This window comes from Crassostrea angulata, chromosome 9 (genome assembly GCF_025612915.1).
Source record: "Crassostrea angulata isolate pt1a10 chromosome 9, ASM2561291v2, whole genome shotgun sequence".
NCBI classification, from domain to species: domain Eukaryota; kingdom Metazoa; phylum Mollusca; class Bivalvia; order Ostreida; family Ostreidae; genus Magallana; species Magallana angulata.
The window spans coordinates 31,621,198-31,640,893 of record NC_069119.1 but is presented as its reverse complement, the minus strand read 5'-3'; the positions used below and the strand labels follow the sequence as shown (position 1 = coordinate 31,640,893).

At 34.9% G+C, this 19,696-nt stretch overlaps 1 protein-coding gene across 3 annotated transcripts; it reads right to left on the bottom strand.

Moving 5' to 3' along the window:
- Window positions 1–331: 331 nt before the first annotated feature.
- Window positions 332–11,791, bottom strand: LOC128164139 (uncharacterized). 3 transcript variants are annotated; one of them, XM_052827881.1, is made up of 2 exons: window positions 11,703–11,791; window positions 332–2,427 (listed from the first exon to the last, which is right to left on the bottom strand). In XM_052827881.1, the coding sequence occupies exon 2, from the start codon at window positions 2,365–2,367 to the stop codon at window positions 424–426; it is 1,944 nt and encodes a 647-aa protein (XP_052683841.1). In that variant the 5' UTR covers window positions 2,368–2,427; window positions 11,703–11,791; the 3' UTR covers window positions 332–423. The 3 variants fall into 3 exon arrangements, with proteins under 3 accessions (XP_052683841.1, XP_052683839.1, XP_052683840.1); XM_052827879.1 differs by lacking the exon at window positions 11,703–11,791 and adding an exon at window positions 5,708–5,941; XM_052827880.1 differs by lacking the exon at window positions 11,703–11,791 and adding an exon at window positions 5,207–5,438.
- Between the last annotated feature and the right edge of the window lie 7,905 nt (window positions 11,792–19,696).

Genomic DNA, 19,696 nt, shown 5'->3' with positions numbered 1-19,696 from the left:
GATCAAATATAAACACAAAAAATTGCATTGTTTATTGTTCTCTGCATTGATTGAAACCAAATGAAAACAAACTTGCATTGCTTGTGCATCCAACTCATGACATCACTCATGCATATTTATAAACATTTATCGAACATAATTCTAATAAAGTAAAGAAAACCCCCCACAAAACTGCATCAACATGTCATTTAGAAACAAAAACAAAAAATTGCATAATCATACACGACCCCCCCCCCCACCCCCGACAACAGCACCAACAACCTTGTATTGACATTATGGTAACAAAGCACCTTTCGATGAATTATTATTATAATGCACCAATCTCTCTCTCTCTCTCTCTCTCTCTCTCTCTCTCTCTCTCTCTCTCTCTCTCTCTCTCTCTTATTTTTGTTGTGTATGCAGTAAACAAACTTGATTTTGACCTTATTCATTTTGTCGAGAACAAAAACAAAAGGGCTTCAATAATCTCTCTGATATACAAGCTGATTGGTTTTTGTACCTATTAGTTCTCGCAATGACGTCATTTAAAATAGTCATCTGACCAACCTTGTCCAGCTCCACAGTCGATTCAAACTGCGCATGTCCCGGAATTGTTGTCATGGTTACAATGAACCTTTTTTTAAGCCTACTTCCGATATCGGATTGATGAATAAGATTGCGTATAGTGAATCTTGACTGTGTTTGGACTAGATTAGAGTCAACAACGGATGCACTGTTGACTTTGTGCAGTTTTAATTCCGCGCAGCGCGATCGAAGATGACGCAGCCTCTCGTTTAATCTCGCAGTGACGTGGGTTGCAATCTTCTGAACTTCGCCGTCCTCCGGAGACACCGTGTCCGACGAATAACAAGGACAGAAGTGTTCCGGAATTTCAGCATCTTTACAGGATCTCGATTTAGGAATCTCATCGAATAAGCTTATTCCTCGAAGATGAACATTTGACAATTCACTTCTTTTCGGTGAAAAATTTGCATGTAGAATATCCGTTAACATTTCGTGAATGTCATAAACCGTGATAAGACGTTTAGAATTCCGTAGTAAATTCCTATGTAAATGAGGGTATCTTGTTTTGATGCCAGGAGGGATTGAGAGAGCAAACAGAGGCATACGGGCCTCGAACCGGCCGACAAACGTATTTTGAAGTTCATTCATTAGATACCCGTGATCGCTAAGAAAGATAAAGACCGAATTGTTAAGTCTTCCCGTTTTGTGCAACCAGCGAACAAACTGATAAATGTCCTCGTCTCCTAGCTCAAGATTATTCAGATAATCATGACACAGTTCATTGTTCCAACTGAGCGCAAATTTTAACTTCTCTCCATAACGTTCAATAAATTGTTTATAGTAATCAATGATAATTTTAAACTTTGGCTTGTTACCGAAACATAAACCCCCGTGACTGTTGATTCGAATGCCCTTGTCGGCTAGAAACATGTGAGCTTGGTCTAATTTATTCTTATAAAACGACACTTTGTCAAAAGACAAAAACAAGGGTCTGATGTAATGGTCAACGGGTTGTTCCGAAAAGCCTTTAAGGTTAGAGTTAAATGTGGAAATTTCCGGCCAATCCTCGCCATGGAAAGTCGCGTAGCCAAGGTTTGAAAAGTTTTTCCAAAGAAATGGAAAGTCGTCCAAAAAACCATCTGTTTTGGGTAACTCTCTAATAGCCTTCCCGGTCAGAAGTGGGGCTATATTAGGAAAAGTGTTCCCTCCAATTTTTGTATACCCCTCAAACACATAGGCACCGATTTCACTCTTTAGATACTCCATTGTTTTCTGCAATTTTCTCTCAGCATGTAATCGCGAAACAGCGTCAATTCCGTAAATGAAAACGTTAAAATGGTCACCTTCAGCTTCCTTTAGTTTCCCACTTTCTAAAACTTTCTTGTTATTAATACTATGATGCATATTGTTGTATATTTCTTTACCATCAGCAGTTTCACACACAACGTGAAAAAAATCGGACGGAACTAAAACCCCGGATGTGAACGTCACTCTTGGTCCTAACGAAACCTCCATATCCCCCTTTTTGCGAATCACAGTTTGATACGTACACGTTAAATTACTGGTTTCTGCGTAATGTAACATGGCAGTTTTATTTTTCTGCAACAATCCCTGAGAATCGACGTAGACGAGCGAGGGCCAATCCGCGCATTTGATCGGCGGGACGCTCCATATAAACTTCATGGCAGCGGTGTCGAATGGATTAAGTCCTTCCGGTAAAGTACACGCGAGATGAGATTTGGTGTTGTGGAACGTGATTTCGACGTTATCGTTGTAATATTTCATAACAATGTAGCATGATAATCCAATGGAAAAACACAGTAGATAAAAGAGACGTTTGATTTTCGGTGTGTAGAATGCCATCGAGTTTTTTCCCTTTTTTTCTTCTTCCCCTTCTTCAATTCTCACAAGGTTATTCTGTAACTAAAATATAGTGAAAAATTGTTACATGATTTGACATCTTTAAAGTTTGTGATGTTAATCTAGTGTTCTTTAAATTTTCTTTCAATAAAATTTTAGCAAGGTCGTGTGCACGTGTCAATTGTATTGTGATATATATTATTTACACATCACCGACTTTTGCGCCAAAAATGCAGTACTGTAAGTCTTGTGTTTTAAAGGAATTGACATATTTGAGTGAAAATCAAACACAATACAATGATTTGTATGTGTTAGTACATAGACCAACTCCCCCCCCCCCCCATCTCCCCCCGATCCGCGCGTGACGGGAGACCCATGCAGGTACATGCATGACATAAGTGAAAAAAAATAAAAATAAAAAATTTAATCACAGGTGTTACTTCTTAACCTCATGAATTATGTAAAACAGAGAGAGAGAGAGAGAGAGAGAGAGAGAGAGAGAGAGAGAGAGAGAGAGAGAGAGAGAGAGAATACAACAATTGACATTATCATGGAGTACATGTCTTTAAGAAATAAACTAGTAATTTTAATTGTTTAAAGAATATAGAATAGTTCCCTGTGCTTGTTTTTTTTTGTTTACTCTCACAACATCTTTGCGTGATGTCCTGCTTTTACAATCTTATCCTTACGCATATAACTATTTTTTGAAAGATCCGGAACTATACAGGGATATGGTGAGAAGTAGCTTCTACATGTGTCTGTGGTTCTTTCTGAACAAGTGAAAGTCAACCAAAACGATCAAGGAAAGGAAGAGTGTAAAAAAAGGAAAAAATTATACAAAAAAGGGCAATAAAAAATAGAAAAACCGGTACTAAACTCTACCGTAAGATATTTATGCAACACATTTTCTTAAATTATTCCATAGTTTTAAATACCTCAGGGTTCAAATTATGTTCATTCAATAGTATGAAATAAGCCCAAGATTTCTTTCTTGAAATGCCCTCACTAGCTTGTCAGATTTCAATACATGGCTACAAATAAAACAACTATGAGAATTTTGCATTGCAATAGGCATGAAAGTACCCGGATGGTAACGTTGAAAAATTATGTGAAGTATTCCGAGCGACTTCAGAATTAGAAAAGATGTCAACATTTCCCATCATAAACGTCCAAAGGAAATCTGTTTTCTTTCCTGTGAACTTTTACAAGTGAAAAATTAATATGTGTTTTTCAATTGCAATTCTTTCAGGGGTTCATTTTTTTAAAATTAAAAATAGATATCTTGGGACAGACTATAGTTCAGTGGGAAGGGTTGGGGGTTAAAATTTTATTCCTTTTTCTTCAGATATAGAAATTAATATTTATAATCGTTTTCGATGATTTTAGCAAATATCTGACGAGAATGACATCGACGTGAATTTGAATGACGCCCTCTGGCGATCCCTAGGTGTGAAGAGAAGATAATTCTGCGAGCGTGAATGCGTCCGCTTTGGTGACCTTATGTGTGTGTGAAGAGTCAAATGATAGTTTTGTAATTACAAAAAAGCAATAAATATATATATATATATATGTACTTGTGTGGATTAAATTTACTCATTTTTGGATTTTTATATACATGTATATATATATATATATATATATATATATATTTATATATATATATATATATATATATATATATATATATTGCCCTAGATATTTGACTGATTTATACTTTGCGTGCAAACGTATCGACACAGTGTAAACTATTTCTTAACAATTTGGTAATATTGATCACTGTTCAAACAAACGTGCTTTTATTCTTATTATCGTTTTCTTGCATAAAAAAGAACCAAAAAACAAAGTTAGACCAGCGCAGTGTGCAAAGACCAGACTGAAATTCATAAGTGTAGTGAAATATCGAATTGATGTGTACCTTTGCGCAATAACAATGGTTTATTGGTTTCTGAATTTGCCTTTCAAACTGTGTTCCTGGTAAAGCAAATATACGTTATCTTTAGACGTTAGGTTTCTATTGTTACTGTGGGGTTAGAGACATGTTTGAGGTGTACCAAAGAAAGCAGTCCCAAAGTGCTGCGTGGCGTGTTTAGCATAAAACTACGTTTATATACTGCTAGCAAATAACTATAGTAGTCGCCACCAAAAACAGCAGTTAGGGGAAAAATGATCTTATAAATTTAAAAAAAAAAACATATTTTATCAAGGACATGCTTTACTTTGTAATTTTGAATTTCCGCATTCGTTAATGATTTTATCGTTTTATATGTTTTGGTGTTTAACGAGTAAAGTGTTGCGGAAGAATTTTTTATTTCTCAATGTGGTGAAAATCATAATGATATACAATTAGTATAGGATTTGCAATTACGTGAACATGTGTTGCCATGAGTCGGGGATTGACACGCGTATTGTTTTACATGTGCCGAGATCGAATGGCTTAGAGTGATTAAATATAGCAACACTATCTGCATTGCTAATATTTGTCAAAATGTAAACATTATAAGAGTTACAATTCAGTATGTGCTGTTATGAAGATCTTTAGGTCACAGCACACATATAGTCACCGGGAGTATGTATATTGTATTCAATTTTATCAGATTAAAGTGGAACATATAAGATAAAGGCCAGCTAAACCTCTGCCTAAATTAAAAGTCTACACATTTTTTGTACAGTTTACGAGCATTTACATTTCTATATACATTTACATGGTAATCTATAGTCATATGCGTGCGTCTGTGGAGAGAGAGAGAGAGAGAGAGATAGAGAGAGAGAGAGAGCGAGAGAGAGAGAGAGAGAGATGGGGGCGGCAGCGGAAACGAACGAAATAAACTAATTGAGGACTTACATCTTAAGGTTCCATACAGGAAAAGAAACATTCAAACTGTACCGCTGACGACGGGCGCAATTTAAGTTGGTTGGATTTGCTGGCTTTTACATGAAATATATAATTAATAGGGCCAAGTACTCCTAGTTCAACTCACGTGACCCTTATTTTGGACTTTGGATGTAGAGGTTGGCCAACGCCGTTCATTAAAAAATAGAAATAAATATTTCGAACCAAAAAGAATTGCACAAAAGTTGATCTTTTCTTAAGCATACCGCTTCACTACGCGTGTAGCTAGGGATGTGCAGCTGCATGTATACACACATACATTACACGGTGTGCACGTGCATGCATTTTCATCAAGAAACCGGAACAAAGATAGCGGTAGTGCCTACACCTTAATATTACAAAGCTTGCAACTTGAAAGATATAAAAGTAGAAAAAATAAAGTAAATGAAATATAATATGTAACTTTAATTAAAATAAAGAGAAAACGAGAATAAAAGGCAAATCTGAACTTACATCGCATTTTCTCTAGACATTTGTATCATGCGGGCATGCCATTCCAAACGTAATTAAAAACCAATGTAAAAGAAGGACTGTACATAACTTTTCCCCTTAGAAACTATGGTTCAAATCATTGTCCTTTCCACCTGTTGCTAGTGAAAAAAACTTGCCACCATGTATCGATTATCTTTATCGAATTTCCTCGACTAAACAAACGTCTGGCGATAACGCTACTATACATGTATACGGGATCTTTCCCTGTTTGTCAATCGAGCGACTCCAAAATTTTTTTTGTCGTTAGGTCAAGTGGGGTCATTAAGATACCGTTATAGATCATATTTTATTTCCCTTTTTTGCGCACGCGCGCTCTTATGCTTTATATTGTACATCAAAGGTAATCAAGATAAGGCAATAGTTCATATTACTTTTCTCCTTTTTCCCTTGCGTATTAGTGTTCATCAAGAGTAAAGAAAATAAGGTAACAGTTCATATTAAAAAAAATTTCGCTCACGCACGTACGCTCGTTTGCTTTACATTCCCCTGAATTTTGAAAAATCAGCTATGATATTACACGTCCGTCTATATACAGATTTTTTTTCACAATGGTAATGTGACCCCAGCTGTTAAAACCAACTTAAAGGCTGAGAACTGTATGAAATTACGTTCGTCGCTATCATATTTAAATATGTAAATTATGAAACTTATATTGCAGTTTTATACCCGCCAGGTACTAAAGACCCCCCCCCCCCCCCCCCCAACAATTTTGCCCTTTATGGGGATAAGACAGTTTAGTTTACAACACGGCAGTTACTCCAAACTTCACAAAAAAGAAAGGATTCTTTTACCAATAAATAGACATTTAAAAACACATTTCACAAACTCAAAAGTGTTCTTCAATAAATTTATTTCATGTCTTGTTGACTAATTTGCACTAATGGCAGTTTGGTGCCTTGAAGCCTTCAAGGGCTTTGGGGGCAGAGAATGATGAAAGGTTTATTTTGAATATTTAGTATGTTCCTTTAGAGGGGATGTGCGGCCATCTTTTAAATGTAAACATTTCTTGAACTGGCTTGTTTCTGTCCAAAGTCCACTAAAAGTGTTGTCAAAAGATACGAAAGCAATAAATAAGAAGTTCAACGTGTTGTGTTGTATGTAAATTACGCATACAAGGGCAGAACAATGCATTTTTAAATCACTTTGAACTGCGCAGCTACAGACTTATTTTTTTTTAATTTGAAATCTGAAAAAGATATGAAAGGAGGACATTAGTGTCTACTTTACAACCATTTGTTGAGAAAAACGTCAAAGCTTGCTTATTTAAGCTGTAACTTTGTCTCGAAAGAGGGTACCCTATTCTTAAATTAAGTCTCAAAAACCATCAATTTGCATCTAACAGATTTACAGTGGAATACTTCACAATACTTAAAGCAATATGAGCTGCATTTTTCATGTTGATTTTTTTTTTTACTAAAATGTTCTTTTCTACTAAAATGACAAAAATATCATTGTTTTTAAAACTTCTGTTAGCCATATTTTTCAAGAAAAGGCCGTTAAGAAGCCATATTTGGAGCAAAATTGAATTATTGTCGTCCTGAACAAAATTGATTTGCTATTTATTTCTTAGAAGAGAAATATTTCCTTTGACAAAAATTAATGAATTTTTCAAATCTTATTTATCATAAAAGTTTAAGTTATATGCAGAATTATCATTCTAGCATGGTTTTGCAGCAAAATAAAATTCTAAAAAATACAGCTCATATTGCTTTAACTAACCCATGCATATTTTTAATCTAAATATTCCTACTTTGTTCTCACCACCACCCCGTCTTATCCCTTCATTTCTCACTTCTCTTTTTTTCACTACTGTAACTTATACACATTGTCCTACCATTGAGAATAATTGATAAATGTAAAATTTACTGACGTATTACCCGTCAATGTTGGAGGGGGTAGTAACAAGTTAAAAAGATTGGGGGGGGGGGGGCGGGCATGGGTGATGATTTATCAAAGCTGGGGGTGGGGGGAGTAACAAGCCAACAAGAGTGGGGGAGGGGTTTCCGAGTGTTGATTCGTCAACGTTGGGGGTTGGGGGGGGGGGGGGTTAAAAAGCTAACAACGGGGGGGGGGGGGGGGTCCAAATGATGTTTCCTCAATGTTGGGGTGGGGTAATAATAAGTCAACAAGAGTGGGGGAGGGGTTCAAAGTGATGATTCGTCAACGTTGGGGGGGGGGGGGGGGGGTTAGTAACAAGCTAACAAGTGGGGGGGGGGGGGTGGTCCGAGTGATGATTCGTCAACGTTGGAGGGGGGGAGATGTAGATACCAAGGGGAGGAGGTTCTAAATGATGATTCGTCAACATTTGGGAAGGTTGGGGTTAGTAACAAGATAACAATGAGGGTCAAAATGATGTTTCTTCAAAGTGGGGGGGGGGGGGGGGGTGTTGTAACAAGTTAACAAGGGGAGGGGTCCGGGTGATGAATCGTCAACATCGGTTGGAGGGGGGTAGTAACAAGTTAACAAGGGGGGGGGGGGGCGAGAGTAATGATTTGTCAAAGTTTGTAGGGGGGATGTTAGTAACAAGCCAATGTGCACACTAAAAAAAGTCCACTACATCCTTAAAAATCCTTAAATTTTATTATCTATTATTATGTTAATTTTGTAATGTTTGACATAAGTTTTCACATGCACCCCCCCCCCCAAAAAAAAATAGGGGGGGGAGAGGCAGGAGGGGCCTTCAAAATTCAGTTTTCTATATGTAAATATAAGGAAAATGCCTGTTACAAGAAAAAGTGAGGGTGAGCCTTGGGAACGGACCTAAATCTATCGGTTCGATCGTCTGTTTGTTTTGCTTCATCCAGCTCGGACTTCGACAATTCATCAAAGTCAAATTTAATGCAATGAAAACGAATCCTTCATTAAATGATTCTTAATCCTCGAAATTAACTCTCATTTTACTTTTTCCCGAATGATTTGACATATATTAATTTGTAAATTACACAAGAGGATTGAAAACAAATTCTTACAACTTACTTGTTCCTCTCCTAATGATAATACATACACTATACACAGTTGTCATCTGGATATTACATGTTACTTACAGTTATTGACTTTATAATAGTACATAATGTTCATAAATTTTTTCACGAAGGAGTTCAATTAAGCATTGAATGCTTATTTTTGGATGTCGTCGGTCCTATGACACACCAAGTGGTGCACACAAATTGAATACCGCGCAGTACATGGAACAGCCATATTAATTAACATGTTATTTAGTTAGCTTCCACGACAAAAAATATAGTGCCAGAAACTTTGTGGAGAAAAATCTTCTTCTTCTTTTTTTTATTAAGGAGTAGATATATAATAACGATTGTTTTTCACAAGTACTTATCAAATTGGCTATGTAAGATTGAAAGTTTCATTTAATCTTTAATACATAAATTATCTTCAAAACACGTGATAACGTTGATATTTTGCTCATTGCGCATGAATTAGCAAAGTGTATTCATTATATTATGAATTAAGCCAAAGACTCTCTATTAGAAAATAATATAAAGTTAAGAGACAATACTTAGTCTACTGTAAATTACTAATTATAAAGGTTATGGTTTAACACATCATTTCTAATATATAAACTACATCTGATGATTAATTTGTTAACCACCTACTCCCTTATAAGTTCTTTAATCTTCAATCTTCACAAATTATATCAATGAATTAAACTTTTGATTGCGCATGTTTTGGGACAGTCTAGTTAAATACAGCGTATTTCTACCTTTAAAGAAATTTTTATCGATATCATTTAATTACGAAATTTAATATAATAAACACAATCCAGATAAAAATATTTAGATATTTAAAGAAAAAAATACTTTGGAGGGAGTTTTCCGTTGTAGGGGTATTTTCCGTTGTGCTTTTATGATAAAATGAAACTTTTTAAGAGTACGTTTTAAAAAATAGCATAAAAAGAAAAAGAAAAAATTGCACGCCGTTGAAATTTTACACACAGAATTATGCTTTTCTCGTGGTTATTTTTCATTTGATTTTTAAATGAATCCGCTGTACAAATCTTTAGAATCTATTAGCTGTTTTCTTTTTTGTTCTGTATTGTTTTTTTGTAATGTACAGGTTACATTTTGTACATTCACAAGCAGGAGACCATGCATTTATCAATTCATAAATAAAAGTGTGGACTCTATCATACGTAGATCCTTGCGGGATCAAACTGCAACTTAGTTTTACTTGAATAGAAACTTCATAGTTATATTATTCTTTTCATTATTAATGTGTTTTCCCCATAGTTTTCAAAGAATTATATGCGCCCCTCTCACTTCCCATTGTATCTTAGCTTTTATCATTGGATTGATTGTTTCTTAAAGTTTGTCGATGGTTTAGAAAATGCCTATTATATTTTTCTTTTCTTTTTTTTTACTGCAAATTCTATTCCATCCTTTAAAGGGATAGGCGGCTCCGAATGAGCTTTGGAAAGATCTGATAAGGGCCATTTAAAAAGTAAATGATTGCATAAACCCAGCTGTATCTAGTCTCGATTTTTCACACGTTATACATTTGCAAAAAAAAAAAATACAGATACCTCCCTGTTAAAACTGATAAAACGAAAGTCAACAAAATTATTTAAAAAAAACAAACCTCAAACAATGTTTTGTCCAGTGAATGTTATATGAAGAACTCTGATGCTTGAATTGGGCTGAGGAATTGTGTTTGAAACAGCTATAAAAATCGTTTAATTGCTTGGATATAATAGATACTGTGTGTTTTTGAACAGCAGCACCAAAGACATATTTTCAATGACAACAGTTTGATTTGAAAATAATAAAAGAAGATATTCATCAACCACCCCCCTTCCTCCCCCCAAAGAAAAATAATTATATATTAAATGAAGGAATTTACAGAAGATCAAATGCTTTGCTTATAAAAAGATGATTCTCCGGAAAAAGGGATAACATACGGGATAAATGGTTTGTGATTTTTCAATATAAATTTTCCAGTACGTGGTTAGCATATCTGTTTGTAGAACTTTGAATAAGTCTTGCATGGCGTGTCTTTGGCTTGTTTTAACAAAAATATATTTTGTTTCTGTATGATTAATTAAAATTGCTAATTAAAAAAAAACAACCTTATAACACACTAACGTTTGTAATAGCACCCACCTAAAAAAATCAAAATAGACAAGAAAAAAGAGCATGCATAGTTTACAGGTAATTTGTACTTATATTAAGTGTACTTTTCTGAAATGCACTGTGCGCCGCCTATACATATTTAACTGACGATCCTGTTGATTTTTTCTTATAAACAAGGTTAAAATAGAATACAAAACACGAGGATAAAAGTACAAATTACGAGTGCAAACAGTCTCCTTAACTTAATTCATTTTAACAAATATTTTTCTCAAACTCTAAATGATATTTTTAATATAATAGTATATACCAATTTTTTTTTTTTTACATTCAGTTATCGTCATTGACCAACTCAAAAACGAAGGTTGTGCTTTCCTAATATAAACCCTACAATATATGCATTGTTATGATTCTGCACAAATAGTATCAGTTGGACAGGTGCTTGTGTAAATTTATAGGGGGTCTGTGTGCATCCAGCCATGCGTGTCAAGCCCGACTGCCTCTGGCAAGAGAGAAAAAAAAAATAATGCCAGAAACAAGCTTAAAATGGAACGAGTTGCCACGTGTGATACACAATAATAAATACTATCAAACAGGTACAGTCTGTTTTGGTTTTTTGTTTTTGTTTTTGGTATATTGGGACTTTAAAAAAAACCTGTCGTACATATATATATATAATTATATATTTTCACTTTTGTAACCTGCTGTAGTGTGCACGGAATGTGGTGCTCTGTATAATTATACCTGGTTGTGATTAAATAACAAAACAGATTGTTTAACTCTAAAGCAGCACCTACAATTCTATATAGTGATAGAATGAATAATATTCGGAATAAAAAATAATATCATTGAAAAAAAAATAAGTTCACTCTTACCTTTAGGATATTGCTCGATTTAAACCTGTCATTCGCTGCATTCGTTCATCATATATGCTAGTGTATATAGGTCTCTGTTTGGCAATGCGTGGATGCACCTCTAGTGGGGAAAAGGCGGTGCTTACCAATTGTTGTCAATGTTACTCTCTCTCTCTCTCTCTCTCTCTCTCTCTCTCTCTCTCTCTCTCTCTCTCTCTCTCTCTCTCTCTCTCTCTCTCTCTCTCTCTCTCTCGTAGTTTGACAGAATCACATTTTGTGGTGTTTTTATAAATTCATAAAATCTGTCTCTTAAGAGGGCTGGATGGTCCTGGCCATTTTGGGACTATATTGATCTCCTTAAAAAAGAAGATCTCTGCATGTGCAGAGAAAAATGAACCCAGTTTACGTTTTATGATTCGCGAAGCGAATTATAAATCAAAGTACTGAAGTACTGAAAGCCGGGCTCTTTTGGTGTGTCTTTATGCATATTGTGTAGTCAAGACTGAAAATCTCTCTCTCTCTCTCTCTCTCTCTCTCTCTCTCTCTCTCTCTCTCTCTCTCTCTCTCTCTCTCTCTCTCTCTCTCTCTCTCATGCTTTTAAAGTCGGCAAAGCATCAGAGAGCGACCAAATTTTGTAAGCGGCTATAAACAAAAAATATGTCTGTCTAGTAGAAGTTTAAAAGTTCAACAGTTGCTGCCTTGAATTTTGCAACAAGCATTATATATTCAATCCCCATTTCTTCATCGCGCAGCAAAGTAGTTCATGGAAATTCATGCGCATTGTATGTGTCCAAAATGTATAGTAATGTTTTAAAAACATGTTATTACTAAGAAAACTAAAAAAGATAGACAATTCATTCGAAATTTAAAAAAAAGAAACAAAATGCCAACACTTTTGAAAACGTGGCTCTTTGTGTAACTATTTGGTATAGCGGAAGCTTTACCTTGACGCTGTTTGGTTTTTTGTTTACTTGTGCTATTTATAGTAACATTGGCGATTTGCCTGCCTATAGCCAGGACTCTGCTTTCAGCAGAGCCCGGCTAAAAAGCGTAAATTGCTTCAACGCAGGTTATACAAGTGTAACTTGGGTAGATATTGAGTTCATTCCTTATAATCTAATTTTCTGTTATATACCGTAAAAATTGAGTGCGTTTTACTTTTAAAAATGTTATTTATCTGTTCAAAATTCAAAAGTAACGTCTGGCGGTTTAGTACGTTTTTGACGATAGTGTATTATGACGTATCCTGTGACGGACAGACCAGGTTATACAAATTTAACTGAATTTTTCTATCCAATCCAATGCCGCGTTACAACCAGAACTAAATTATAGGAAAATAAATTGTAAAGCTGTTTTTCTCGACTAAATACTAATTTATAGCTTAAAAGGTAATATATATGAAACTTAAAAAAAAAGATCTTATAGCTAAGAGAGAGAGAGAGAGAGAAAGAGAGAGAGAGAGAGAGAGAGAGAGAGAGAGAGAGAGAGAGAGAGAGAGAGAGAGAGAGAGAGAGAGAGTCTGTCCAACATCTGGCGGCGAACATGCGCATGGACGCAACCACTGACATTTTCCAAAAACAAAAAATCAACTTCTAACACAATTGCACCTTCTCGGGCCATTCCGGCAGAGCTCGGAAAAACACCTCGAATGTATTAACATTACCGGTTGTAAGATTTTTTTTTTACAAAATGGAGTCGCTCCCAATTAAAATAAGTATCGGCTATACAGTCTTGTATGTCGCTTCTGTGGTATATTTTAGGGTATAATCGACTTTAATGAAGTGTAACTCACTTCTCAACAGATCGTAAATATCAAGTTTTATATAATTCGAGGTGTTTTACCGAGCTCTGCCGGAAAGACCCGAAAAATTGCGATTGCTTCTTCTATAGAAATCTGGCGTTTTTCTGCCGATTCAGACCTGAAACTCTCAGTCACTCTTGAACCAAAATTATATGCGACACCGGCCAGACGTAGATCTGCAGTGCCCTCTTTTGCCACACCTGTCTTCATGGTCTATAGCTTGAATCCCTACACAATCGACAGTTTTGGCAAGCTTCATGTTTGGAAGGTACCTAGCCTATTGAGCGCCTAAGATGTGTTTGAGGCATCAACAAAACTTCACTGTTGCATATTTAAACTGCGGCAACCAATCTGTAAGGACCTTTGTGGACTTGACGGCAGCGCCAGCAGACTTTAGTTTGTGTGACAAACAATGGGCTTTTGTAGCCAGCACCTTACTTATTTTGTTGAAAATGATGCATACAAAATTAGCCCAGATTTCCTCTGAAATGTTTCACTGTCTCAAAACAGGGACCCAATTATAATACATTGTAGATCCGCCCATCTAAACTGTCTAGAACAATACTAGCAGATCAAATACAATGTAATTTTATCGTCGAAAGCAAAATATTTATCTACGAGATGTTAATTTCAAATAAAATCAGTTTTTAAGGCCTCTATGTTACAGAAAGAAATGCCTAATTTACATTGTATGTCCAAAATCAGGAAATATTGATAAAGAACCATTTTAACAAGAACTTGGACTTTTGGCAGTTGTGTCAAACAGCATTGTGACGTAGGCCTGTCTATTTCATTGCTGGCATTTCAGCTATATCATGGCTCTTTGAAATCAACAAGGTGTATCTGCTAAGACTGCGCAATCGGTGTGAATTTCGTTTGAAGACGCATCATTTTTAACTTGTAATGACGCAAGAAATGGATAGTTACACCCTACTGAAATCCAAGGCCATGGCAAAATGGTTCTATAAGCGGAAGAAAGCCGAGATGTAACTCTCACACAAGTTTAACTAGAACCGTGCAGACAATGTTACTTTGAGTGAAAATGCTGTATGAAATATATATCTTCAATTTTTTTTAACCTCACATCCGAAACGCATCGGCACCGAAACTTTTGCACTGATATTTTCTGGGGTCAGCAAGTTAAGATTTCAATTTTGCGTAATTTTTTACATCGAAAGACATCGCTTTTTAATTTAAAACCAAATAAAAACTGAATGTGAAAACAAAGTTATAATGCATACATATGAAGTATAAGTTTGATCATCTTTCATACATCGATGGCCAACACTCACAGCCACCATGCACACCGTGGTGTTCGTAATCGCTCATAACTTTCTGATATCAGCACATATCTTCATAAAAAAAATTTTTTGTCACATAACATAATGATTTAATCAAATTACAAAACTTATTTTTGCGATGACAATAAATAGTCCCGGTAGAAAAACATTGTGGGGGAGAAGGGGGTGGGGGTTATGTCGATGAGACGGCGGGCTTTCCATGGGCGGGGTCCATGAATTATTTTGCCGATGTCGACCACAGGGGCTCGTCACGAAGTTTTTTCAACCTTTTATATATACCACCTCTATACTATAAAATACACAAGGGAGGAATCAAAACTCGAAAAAATCGCTACCTTCCGATTTCGGTCGCCTCGTATTAATTCTTCTCAGACGTTAAACCCTGCACTCTAGGTATCATTAGATCGGGAAATGATCATAGTTTTTAGGAATACCTGGAAAATTTAAACATCGGCAACACTTTTAGAAGTTTTCACGCATTTTCTTCCAGTTTACTCTCCGGTGACACTTTCTTCGATCAGAAGTCGCGCTCTCATTGGTCAATTCAATGTTGCTCAAGATAACTCGTACGCGGACTTGTATTTTAGAGGGATTTTCAAACTTGCTTTGATGCAAGAAATACATAGTCACGTCTTACCGAATGTCCAAGGTATAGTTAAAATATTTCTACATAAATATGAAAATTAATACATATACTCACCACGTAATAAGAACTTCTTCACTCATCATTTGAATATCCCTCTAGAATACGAGTCAACGTACGATTTATCTTGATCAACAAAATTAACCAATGAGAGCGCATGAATAAATTTTGTGCGCAACATCTGATCGAAGAAAGTGTCACCGGAGAGTTAACTGGAAGAAAATGCGTGAAAACTTCTAAAATTGTTGCCGATGTTTAAATTTTGCAGGTATTCCTAAAAACTATGATCCTTTCCCGATCTAATGATACCTAGAGTGCAGGGTTTAACGTCTGAGAAGAATTAATCCGAGGCGACCGAAATCGGGAGGTAGCGATTTTTTCGAGTTTTGATTCCTCCCTTGTGTATTTTATAGTATAGACTGAGGTGGTATATATAAAATGTTGAAAAAACTTCGTGACGAGCCCCTGTGTGTCGCCCGCGACAGTGGCTGATTTTTAAATGAAATGAAAATCAACTTGTACGATGTCTGACCGTCCCCCTTTTGTAATAATGCGAAGTCAGTGGCAACGCACTTTGAACAAATTACGCACTTTGAATTTTTTTTTCCAAGTGCGTAATTTTTGAAAGTGCCTTGTAACAGGGGTCATTTTATTTTTTGATGCGTGTTAAAATTATTTCCAGAGGGTATGAAAAGGCCGGGCGTGATTTTCAATTGCACATTCATTTTCTGGTAAAGTTTCACTTGATTTCATTGTTAAAATGTGCTATCATTATATAAGTGAACGTGAACACTTTGACGTATACAAACTCTCTTGCCTTGTTGTATGGCCCTGTGGTTTTTCTACAATGCCATTGATACAGGAGACATTTTAGTTATTAACAGTCACCGAAATAAAATCTAATTGGTAGCTTTAGGTAATTTCTGATGTAATATAATGTAATGTAAAAAGCACGTGTAAATCATCTTTCAAGACGAAAATTTGCAACACTTAACGGTCTCAAAATAGGGATTGCATGTTTCAAATTTAAATAAAGTTTAACAGTATGATTGTCATAATACCGTAATTAAAACAATGAAAATTTGACGGTAGGCTTAAGATTAATTTAAGTTTAAGTATATTTCACGGAGCAAAAATTGATCAAAATCCTAAACGACATCATTATATTTGACTTTTGACCTTGAAATTTGATCGGCATAAATTCTGAACATTGCTGATGGTTGTGTTCAAATTTCAGGTCATTAGAGAACACAAGTAACACATTTTAAAAGATATAAGGCAAAATTGAACAAAAATTATATGAACACAGGCACGTAGCATCATTTGAAATTAATAACATTCCAAATGCCTAAAATTGAATAAGGGGTTTCTATTTTGAAAGAGCAGATTTTATTGGAACAGAAATTTAAAAACAACCCCAACAATTATATCACAGTTTATTCAATACTTGTACTGGATTAATATTTATTTTCTTAAGCCATTGAAATACAATGGTACATGAGGTACACAATTGTGTACAAAATTTGCGTTAAAGGTCTAATAAATTATATGTACAATGTAATTATATTGTAATACAACATAGTAATACATGACTGTGTCAATAAGCATAGATAAGAAAAAATGTAATACATGTAATACAATTATAAAAAGTGTATAAAAATACAAAAAAGTGGACGATCATGTAGAATACAGAATTTGATTGGCATTTAGTACGTGAATAATAATGATAAATACTAATATGAGTTAGGCTGGATGTTTGAAATAAATTTTTTTCAGATAAAGAAAGATAACTCTTGCAGATTGAAGCAGTAATGTATGTTCAACAAAGTGCTTAACCACAGGGGCATCGTATCTGCTCTACACTCTATGACATACGTGTGTATTCTTTATATATATCATAGAGTGTAGAGCGGATACGATGCCCCTGTGGTTAAGCACTTTGTTGTACATACATTACTGCTTCAATCTGCAAGAGTTATCTTTCTGATGCCCCTGTGACTAAACTGGACAAAAAAGCACCGCTTCATTATGTTTTGTAATAAGAATTTGCAATGTATATAACTATATATTATTTTCATATGCATTAGATATTTTCAATTTTACGCTGCGATAGTAATTTTGCTTTTTTAAATTTTCTTTTTATCATGATTGGACATATTCTCAAATTAAAAAAAAAATATCTAGCAGCGCTTCATCCAACTTTGCTTCATTTGAATCTAATGATAAAAAATATTGGATGAAAATCGTTATAAAGAATTTTTTTTTTAGTTTTAGAAAATACGAGTATATGGTAAATTAAAAACAGAGAGCCATTACATCTGATATACCCATCATATCTAAATATACAGACAGAACCTAATGGACGACTAAACATTCACACACAAAGTGGCCAAAATACAAAAGATCATTTTATCTGTATGAGCATTATTTATCGAGCGCGGCAACGGCCAATCAGTCTCTATATAAATACAGTTAAAAGCGGGAATCCTGAACATTTTCCCAGGGGGTTCCGATGAATAATTTTGGGAGGGGGGAGGTCCGATGCCTTTTTCGGTAATTTTTCTACGTAGAATTTTTAGCCCCCCTCCAACTCCCGATAAAAAGTTACTTAATGTATTTCGATGTAAAAAAAATCAAATTGAATTCTTCTTGTAAAAGTGGTTTAAATATTCAATGGAACTGCATAAATTAATCCGAGTCTGACTCTTCAAAATCGTTACTTTGGGTTTGGTCTTAATTGTTATTTAAGAATAATTGCGTATTTGAATATCATTCGGTTAAGCTCGTGGAACAAACTTATCCGTATATATGTGTATTTTCATCTACCTTTTGCCTCATCGCTCATTCATACCTTTTGTACGACTTAGGATTTTAACGATGTCGACTGGTACATATATTTATGAAAACATCATATTTTTTCAAAACGAAATACACCAACTTTATTGATTGATGCGTTACTTTGTTTTGAAAGCCCTCGTCAAGCAGAAGATTCAAAATTTAAAACGTCTTGTGAACAGACTCCGTTCTGCTAAAAAAAAAAATTAAACACATATTCCGACATTTATCTTTTTTCAAAAATCAAGTATTCGAAATACCGTCAACTAAAAATAAGTAATAAAAAATACCAACCATTCAAGAAATTGTATGGCTCTTATTGACCATGTCAAATTATTTTTGTTTCAAGTAGGCAGTTGTTCACAACAGCAAGGATTCCCCTCTTAGATAAAGCAAGTAGTCGGTCACATTTTTCAGTTTAATCATTAGGGTCTTCCGTCTTCAGCGGAAGACCCTTCTATTATTCTATTGTTTCTTTTTCACTTTTCTTATTAAGGTCTTCCGTTTCCAACGGAAGACCTTATTGTTATTGCTTTGTTTCTTTTTCCCTTTTATTATTTTTTTTTTTCTTACGCTTTTTTGTACAAGCGATTTCTTGAAAACGACTTGACCGATTTTCGTGAAAATTTCAGATCTTGTAGATATTGATAAAAACCTTATATATAATTTTTTATTTTAATGACGTCATTTCCGTTCGGGAGATATCGACGTTTTAGTGACTTTTAGAGGGTCATTTTGTCCGGCTATCTCCTCCTAAACGATAAAAGATATTGAATTTAAATTTTCAGGGATTGTAGACAAAAGATTGTAGATGTGTTTAAAGACATTTATGGTTGTCTGACTTCAAAGGCGTCGAAGCTCGCCTGGACCCGAAAATCGAGTTTGAAAAAACAACGTAATTTTTAAGTGTTTTCGTTCTTTATCTCCTTTCCTGAAAATATTTTACCATAACATGTAGAGCAAATAAAATTAATATTTACAAGAGCTTTCGTTTGATAACAAGAAAAAGGGGCTGGTCCCTCAAATTAAGGGCCAAAAGGGCTCTAAAGTCTTTTTTCCATAGCACTTTACTGAGAAATATTTTGTAATATGTTTAAGAAGCAAAGATGTTCATCTTTCACTAATAAAACTATACATTATAAAATTTTTATTATGCGTTACGTAATTAGGGGTTTTAAGGGGCCAGAAGTCCAAAACTTCGATCGAATATATCTCAAAAAGGACAAATATTTTGAAAAGCAATATAGAGTAAAATATGCTTAGAATGATGTTTTAAACAATATTCAATCATAAAAATTTCATTTTCTGGCCCCAATAAGGAGATTAGGGGTCGGCCCCTAAAATGTCATATCCCAGATAGCCCTAAAACGGCAAAGAATTTCTAAACACTTGATGAACAAAATATGTTTGATATCAAAAGAACTTTCGTATGATG

Bases quoted from the DNA above. Each gene is read 5' to 3' on its own strand.
- LOC128164139 (XM_052827881.1), bottom strand. From the start codon at position 2,367: ATGGCATTCTACACACCGAAAATCAAACGTCTCTTTTATCTACTGTGT.